The sequence below is a fragment of the Pundamilia nyererei genome, unplaced genomic scaffold (genome assembly GCF_000239375.1).
Source record: "Pundamilia nyererei isolate P.nyererei 1_Seehausen unplaced genomic scaffold, PunNye1.0 scaffold00423, whole genome shotgun sequence".
In the NCBI taxonomy this organism is placed as follows: domain Eukaryota; kingdom Metazoa; phylum Chordata; class Actinopteri; order Cichliformes; family Cichlidae; genus Pundamilia; species Pundamilia nyererei.
In genome coordinates, this window is record NW_005187824.1 from 64,800 (window position 1) to 72,609 (window position 7,810).

The 7,810-nt window shown below is 42.6% G+C and overlaps 2 protein-coding genes across 4 annotated transcripts in view; both read left to right on the forward strand.

Moving 5' to 3' along the window:
* The first annotated feature begins 663 nt into the window (after positions 1 to 663).
* Positions 664 to 4,639, forward strand: LOC102205977 (H-2 class II histocompatibility antigen, E-S beta chain-like). 2 transcript variants are annotated; one of them, XM_005753353.2, is made up of 6 exons: positions 664 to 930; positions 1,017 to 1,289; positions 3,286 to 3,499; positions 3,580 to 3,647; positions 3,732 to 3,857; positions 4,318 to 4,639. In XM_005753353.2, the coding sequence occupies exons 1-6, from the start codon at positions 882 to 884 to the stop codon at positions 4,341 to 4,343; spliced, it is 756 nt and encodes a 251-aa protein (XP_005753410.1). In that variant the 5' UTR covers positions 664 to 881; the 3' UTR covers positions 4,344 to 4,639. The 2 variants fall into 2 exon arrangements, with proteins under 2 accessions (XP_005753410.1, XP_005753411.1); XM_005753354.2 differs by lacking the exon at positions 3,732 to 3,857 and having other exon boundaries at positions 670 to 930.
* Positions 4,640 to 5,948: 1,309 nt separating this feature from the next.
* The window catches only part of LOC102207498 (macrophage mannose receptor 1-like), a 12,765-nt gene continuing 10,903 nt past the window's right edge, over positions 5,949 to 7,810 (forward strand). Inside the window, exons 1-4 of one of the 2 annotated variants that reach the window (XM_005753359.1) lie at positions 5,949 to 5,985; positions 6,122 to 6,283; positions 6,472 to 6,849; positions 7,010 to 7,354. In XM_005753359.1, coding sequence (XP_005753416.1) covers positions 6,214 to 6,283; positions 6,472 to 6,849; positions 7,010 to 7,354 — 793 coding nt within the window. In that variant the 5' untranslated portion in view covers positions 5,949 to 5,985; positions 6,122 to 6,213. Of the gene's footprint in view, positions 6,284 to 6,471; positions 6,850 to 7,009; positions 7,355 to 7,810 lie in introns of both variants that reach the window. The other variant, XM_005753360.1, reaches the window with a different exon arrangement.

Below are 7,810 nucleotides of genomic sequence, written 5' to 3' on the forward strand. Positions count from 1 at the left end.
GTGTGTGTGTGTGTGTGTGTGTGTGTGTGTGTGTGTGTGTGTGGAGTCAGACTTTGAGCTCTAACAGAATGAACATTAATGATGTCTGAATTTGTCTTTGCAAACACAACGATGTCAAACTAAATCCTGATGAAGACTCTGCTGATGAAAGCAGGTGAAAGAAAAATCAATGAGTGTTTATAGAAATGAATCTAACATGTTTATATTCCAGATGTTTTAATATCTGGCATTTAAATTTACTCTGAATATGGATAAAATCTCATTCTGATTTAATTCAGTTTAATTTCTACAGCACAAAATCACAACAACAGTCAGCTGAAGCAGCTTCATATTGTGATGCAAATACTCTTCCATGACGCAACATTAATACGAGCTGAGGTTCATCTGCTGCAGTCTGACTGGTTTATAAATGTGAATCTGAATTTCTCTGCTTGAATATTTAAATGCAGATTGGAGGTAATGTTAATGTAACAGAGAAATGTGATCCAGCTGCTCTGAAGAGCTCGCCATGATGACATCACACTGTGGCGTCCACGCAGGAACATCAGCCACACACGAGTCCCACACACCCACAGAGCTGCCTGTAACTCTGATCACTGTTACAGGTTCATTGTTACAGCAGGTCTGACATCAGTGTTGGGTGCAGATAACTATTATACATGAATATGTCTCCATGACTGCAGACTGCGACTGAAACGTAAATGAAAGCAGGTTTTCAGTTTGCTCCGCTTTCAGAGCTTTAATGGACAGAAACACACGTGGGTGTGAACTATGAGCTGATCCCACAGTAACAGATGACGCTGTGGTCATGTGACCTGACTTCCTGTTTCTCGAGCAGCTCTCCGTCAGACTGAGTCAGTTTGTCTGGAGAACTTAGAAACATGGCTTCATCCTTCCTCTGCCTCCTCTTCATCAGCCTCAGCACAGCAGGTACCATCAACACGCTGACCAGTGATCACTAATACACTGATCGGTGACATGATTCGCCCTCGGTCTGATGTTCTGTTTGTTCTCAGATGGATTCATGACTTACAGACTGTCTCGCTGTGACTTTAACTCCACTGAGCTGAAGGACATCCGGTTCACCGACTCTTACTATTACAACATGATAGAGATCATCAGGTTTGACAGCAATGTGGGGACGTTTGTTGGATTCACTGACTTTGGAGTGAAGACCGCAGAGGCCTGGAACAATATTCCTGCGAGGCTGGCTACCATGAGGGCTCAGAAGGGGACGTACTGCAAACCAAACATTGATGTCAGATACCACAACCTTATGTCTAAATCAGGTGAGCGTGCGTGGTCTGTGTGACATCATCAGGTGTTCCTGCTGACCTCACTCTGAATCATTTATGATGGACTCACAGCTGCAGCTAATTTTGATGATTTATACTTTTAATAAATCATCGATCACCGAACATAAGACGCCAGAGAACGACTCTGACCTGCGGCGCCCCCTGCTGGTGACACAGGCAAACTGCAGCTGTTCCTCATAACACACTCATTATACTATTTTTTTAAACTCTTTGAGCTGAAAAATCATCCACAATTGTTTTTTAATATTTCCATATACATATTTTAACAGCACGGAGCAGCCTGACAGGTTAATTATTTCCTTCTTTTCTTCTAGTTCATTTATTTTAAATATGACAAATATGAAGCACTGATGTCTGCAGTTCATTTATTGGCTGTGACCTTCACAGCTTGTTTAGCAGCTTCACACCTGCAAACATTTACAGCTCAGATCTATGACTCAGTGTAACAGTGGAGTTATTCAATATGAGGCAACACTTATAAAGTTATCATCAGAACACACATATAAATGTGACTGCTGTTATTTAATCTGTGTGTGTTTCACTCTCTCCAGCATCTCTGCAGTAAAGTGAGCTAAAGTGCTGAAACAGCTGCTGTGCTGACCTGACTGATCAGTGAAACGTAAACACACACAAGCTGTGACTGTGTAACATCAGAAACAGAGAGTGCAGGGGAAGCTGTCTGATAGTGCCAAGTCATCCTGTGTGTTCTGCTGTTGGGTTATAGATGGTTCGATCTACGAGTGCACCTAAACACAGCATGAATGTTGAACCACACGAGCAGGCTGTTTACAGCAGTAACTTCCTCTCCAGAGTGAGACGGTGCAACCTCAGAGAAAGAAACGTGTGAGAAGTTTCCTCCATCAGGCCGCAGCTCTTATCTGTGTGACTGGTTACAAATATGATAAAATAAACAGGCAAAGCGCCCCCTGCAGGCCCCGGATGGTACGGTCTGATCAAAGTGCCTTCCATCGGGGCCTCGATCACAAGCTCCTCCACCGTTGTTTGCAGCCCACAGATTTACACCATCAGCTCTTCCAGTTCAGGTCCTGTCGCCTAGCAACCACCACCTAGAATGATAATGTAAAACTTACATTAATCAGAAGCTCAGAGTTTTGACTTTAATTTTGTTAAAAATTTAAATCGAAACATATTGTAAATCAAATAAACGTATCTATCAAATATATATAACTTTGACTACAACAAGCAGCAGCAGCTTTCATTCTGTGCTGTCACCACAGCAGATTTCCGAGAGACATAATCTCTCCAGTGTGTCGTGGGCAGTGTTGGGTGTAATGCGTTACTGTAATTAAATTACTTTTCCACTGAAAAAGTAGAGTAACTAATTACTGTTCATTTTAGGTATTTTAATTACAGTTACTTACATTGTAAAATAAGTAACCTCCTCCTGACCTCCTGCCTGGTTGGGCAAACTCCCTCAATGCACCCTTGGGTATCCTTAAGAGGATGAAGAGCTGGTCCAGTGTTCCATGTATAACGGACGGACTGTCCTTTCCAGCACCCTGGCATAGACCTTCCCAGGGAGGCTGAGTAGTGTGAGCCCCCTATAGTTGTAAGACATCCTCCAGTCCCCCTTCCTAAAGATGGGAACCAATCCAGAGGTACCACCCCAAACACAACCAAAACATCCCTAAAACATCCAGAGTCTTCAGGAACTCAGGCTGAACCCAGAGGCTCTGCCACCAACGAGTAGTTTAACTGCCTCAGTGACTTGACTCGCTGGACATTGGTGGGTCTTCCCCCTCGTCGCCAGGCTCTGCTTCCTCCACGAAAGACGTGTCAGTGGGATTATGGAGGTCCTCGAAGTATTCCTTCCACTGCCTGACAATGTCCTCAGTCGAAGTCGGCAGCGCTCCACCCGCACTATTAATATGCACTGTGCCTTTTAAATAAATGCATTCAAATTATACAGAGAACATTAATGATAATACAAACTAATAATGTCTTGCAGCTCCGCCCACTGTCAAACTTCACTCCACCACGCCTCTCTCCAGTCACCATCCTGCCATGTTGGTCTGCAGTGTCTATGACTTCTTTCCCAGTAAGATCAAAGTGAGCTGGCACAGAGACGGACAGGAAGTCACCTCTGATGTCACTTCCACTGAGGAGATGGAGGATGGGGATTGGTACTACCAGAGCCACTGCTACCTGGAGTACACACCCAGGTGAGCATCATGATAATAATAGTGCTAAAGTTTAAACATTTAAAGTCCAGATCTGAGAGTCACTAAAGTTTATGTTGAAGGTCTGGAGAGAAGATCTCCTGTGTGGTGGAGCACGCCAGCCTGGAGAGACCTCTGATCACTGACTGGGGTAAATACCTGTCTGCTTGTATCTACACACCTGTACATACCTGTCTGTCTGTCCACCTGTCTGACCCTCACCTGTGTGACTCAGATCCCTCCTCATCCTCATTCATGCCTAAGACAGAGAGGGACAAGCTTGCCGTCGGCGCCTCAGGACTGCTCCTCTGTCTGATCTTGTCTCTGGCTGGGCTCATCTACTACAGACAGAGAGCTCGAGGTCAGAGAACCACTCTCACTCACAGACCAGTTCAGACCAGAAACCAGTTCAGACCAGAAACCAGTTCAGACCAGAAACCAGTTCAGACCAGAAACCAGTTCAGACCAGACTGGAACCGTTCAGAGATACAAAATGTCAAACCACATACGATGGGTCTAAAACTGGTTTACATCAGTATTTTTTTAATATATTGATGTTTTAAAATGTACCCTTTTGGGCAGGTTAAGGCCAGTTTCACAGATTTCTAGAACAATCCTGTACATTTTCAGACAAGTGTTAGCTTTTGGCTGCATTCAAACGCAGGTTTTCTACTGGTTTCAGAGAACTCTTGGTCCTTGTCCGATCCCTAAAACATGAAACTTTTCTGAATCATCAGTATTGCTCAGTTTAAAATCAGCTTCCATGAAGTGCTTTCAGAGTTTGCTGGTGACTGTGTCCTCCTCTCTTCTTCTTTCTCCAGGTCGTATCCTGGTTCCCACAAACTGAGGCTGTTCCTGGTGGTTTTCTCTGATGTTTTAAAGTCAGCTGCTTCCTGTGTTTAGCAGACTGATGACGGTGTAGCCAATATGTCAGCTCACCAGTGAATAACTGAAACAATATCTGTGCCAAAAGAAGAAAATGTATTCAGGGTCTGAGTTTACCATCTGTGCTTAATATGTTATAGAGCAGCGGTCCCCCAACCCCGAGTCGTTTGGTGCCGGGCTGTGAGAGTTGAGGTTCGGGTGTAAAATGGATGGTTTTCAGGGTTTTTATCGGTTTTTAGTGTTATTTTGTTTTTGTCGTTAACTCTGTTTTGGTGGGTCTTTAAACGCGTGTTATGAATAAATCTTCTTTTTTCGTTAGCGGTGCTAATTTTCTTTTGTGGTGTTTATTTGCGACACCTTAAAGGCCGTGAAAACATTGTCAGGCATAAACCGGTCCGTGGCGCAAAAAAGGTTGGAGACCGCTGCCGTAGAGATTTCTGGATTGGAGCATGTCATCCTTCAGGACTCGCATCCGCTTTGAAAAGATGAGAAGCTGTTCTTTACGGGACATTACGGTAGCACAAAGCGTTCACAGGCTACTGCTGTCTGAACTCTGCTTAGGTTTTACCGTCAGTGTTTTGCAATGCCGTAGCTCCTTCACCAACTGGGCTAGAGAGACATTTCAAAGACAAGCTTTACTAAACTTTACTGTGCATCATTACAGTCCAATCACGGAGAAGAACTGATGATTGATTGATGATGATGCACGGAGCAGACAGGCAGGAATGGAGAAGTGGCAACGCACAAAAAAAGAGCAGGAGATTTAAAAACTCCAGTGTGGCCCAGGCTGAAAAACCTTTTTATACATATTTTTTATGCTTCATATTTAAAGTTGATGTTGTGTTACATTTTGTTCATGTTCAATATCAGTTTCCACTTAAGTATAAAGCTGAAAAAACTGTCTGTTTTGTTTCTTTCTAAATGTCTGTGTATAGTCTGGCCAGCAAATACTAAAAATGAAAAGAGCTACAGTGTTTTGCAAAAGTATTCGACCCCCTTGAACTTTCCCACATTTTGTCGCATTACAGCCACAAACATGAATCAATGTTATTGGACTTCCACATGAAAGACCAACACAAAGTGGTGCACACGTGAGAAGTGGAACGGAAATCATACATGAGTCCAAACATTTGTTATAAATAAATAACTGAAAAGTGGGGTGTGTGTAATTATTCAGCTTGAACATGTGACTGCTGCATCAGTGCACACAAAAGTCTTTGACAGGTTTATAAGATCATGTCAGCGTCAGAGCGATCCAGCGATATTCATCAGTACAGGCAGCGTTATGTTTATATTCTCAGAAATCAACAGACTCATATTCATGTTTCTGTCACAGAGCGGTGGCCTGTTAAGGTGCACCTCTGCTGTCATATTTGGATATCAGAAACTTCCTCTTTCTGCTTGTTGGACAGTCCAGTGTTTCTTCTTCCCAGAGCTTAATGTAAATGAGTCCCTATGTAACTGATATTAACAGTGTGTCTTTGAGTCAGTGGGAAAAACTCTATATTTTCATATTCAAATACTGAGTACAAAGAGAGAGTGTGTTAGTACAGATGGTTATTTACTGCACAGCTGTCTGCATGAACACCAGAGAAGAACCAGATGTAAGTTTCAAACCTGCAGGCTCATTTCATGTGTACAGAGGTGCTGTGTGGACCACATTTGAACTGTTGCTTTTTTCTTCATGGACAATTTTAAACAGATGATCATTTATTAAGAACAATCATATATTTCTTACAGCAGTGTGTGACAAACTAGATATCTGTGTTTAATATAAAGTGCTGCGTGTCCATCAAACACTGAAGAGCTGCTGGATTCATTGTTTCCTCCAAATGAAAGAAAAGTCATTTTCATGTGACAGAGCGACGATGCAGTGGAGTCTGTTTCTGCTTCTGCTGATGGGTGAGTGATCATTTTACCAGGGCTCCTGATTGTTTCCACCTGAAATCCTTTAGTTTGATCAGGACTCATTAAACAAATGAACTCTTACTGAGAAAATCAAGGATTGACCTGTAAACTGGACAGTTTGATGGGAACATGAGTTTCCTGCTTGTATCAGCAGATATTCAACAGTATTTCTTCTGTTTCAGGTCAGTGTGTCTTCATCACATGTCAGCTGTATGAGTACCACTTTATTAAAGAAGAGATGAGCTGGGATGAAGCACGGGCATACTGCAGAGAGAACTACACCGACCTGGCCAAAGTGTTTGACCTGACAGACATGAGAAGACTTCAAGACTCTGCACAGAGTCAAACACAAGCCTGGATTGGACTGTACAGCGAGCCAGGAGGAGACAACAGGAGGTGGCACTGGTCTCTGCCGGGGGAGGAATACACTGAAAATAAGACCTGTTGGGGAGCTGGACAGCCAAATGATTATGGTGGCACCCCTGAGAACTGTGTAATGACAAGCATGGCGTGGATAGATTTCCCATGTACTCACACATTTCAGTTCATCTGCTATAACGGTGAGAATATGTGGACAGTAATATGATAATACAATATTTAATAATGTTATAATCTAGTTTATAATCTGAGTTATATTACATGTTCTTGAAAGAGGCAGTTTGAAGAATGAGACAAATTAGCTGATAAAGATGTTTTTGTGTTTCTCTGTTGACTCGACAGAAACAATGAAAGACAACAAAACCTTTCATTTGACTGAGACGTCTGTGACCTGGACTCAGGCTCAGAGCTACTACAGACAGCATCACACCGACCTGGCCAGTGGACTCGAGCAGATATACAGTGAAGAGTTTAAGAAGCTGAAGAAGTCTACAGCCTCGTGTATCGGCCTGTTCAGAGACAGCTGGAGGTGGTCAGATGGGAGTAACTTCTCTTTCAGATACTGGGACATGGACTCATTTAATGATGGACTAAACAACAGGACATGTGCTACGACTCTGTTGGGGAGATCAGGAAGATGGAGCTCTGCTGGATGTGACCACAGAAAGCCTTTCTTCTGCTATGATGGTGAGTTTACACAGATTTATCTCAGCTGTTTGTCCAATAGATGAACTGCTGGAGTCTCTGAGAGGATTTAGGTCAGTATGTTTCTTCATACATGTCTAAAGGTGAAGAAAGATGCCCAACGGATTTACTTTACCAAATTGACCATCCCAGCCTTGCCGTAATGGTCTATTTGATTCACCTTTTATTGTTTATTTTTTTTTATTTTTTTATTTTCACTTGCTAGATACGGGACAGACTTGAATGAGGAAAAGAAAAGTGTGAAAGGAAGAGGGGGAAAAACAGCTGAGAAGAGGGACGAGGATGAAGGGCAAAAAAACAAAAACCAACTAAATAAGCAGAAAAAAAAATGCATATATCGATCACCTGGATCACCTGCTGAGAAAGAAAAAAGAAAACAAGCAGAAGAGAACAAGAGTAATAGAATAAACAACATCACAATGATATATGGGAATATGA

What these genes read in the sequence shown, in the direction of transcription:
- LOC102205977 (XM_005753353.2), top strand. Translation starts at nt 882, where the DNA reads ATGGCTTCATCCTTCCTCTGCCTCCTCTTCATCAGCCTCAGCACAGCA. An exon ending in CATCAGCCTCAGCACAGCAG is followed by an intron (nt 931 to 1,016) that starts GTACCATCAACA and finishes GTTTGTTCTCAG; the next exon opens with ATGGATTCATGACTTACAGA. An exon ending in CAACCTTATGTCTAAATCAG is followed by an intron (nt 1,290 to 3,285) that starts GTGAGCGTGCGT and finishes AATGTCTTGCAG; the next exon opens with CTCCGCCCACTGTCAAACTT.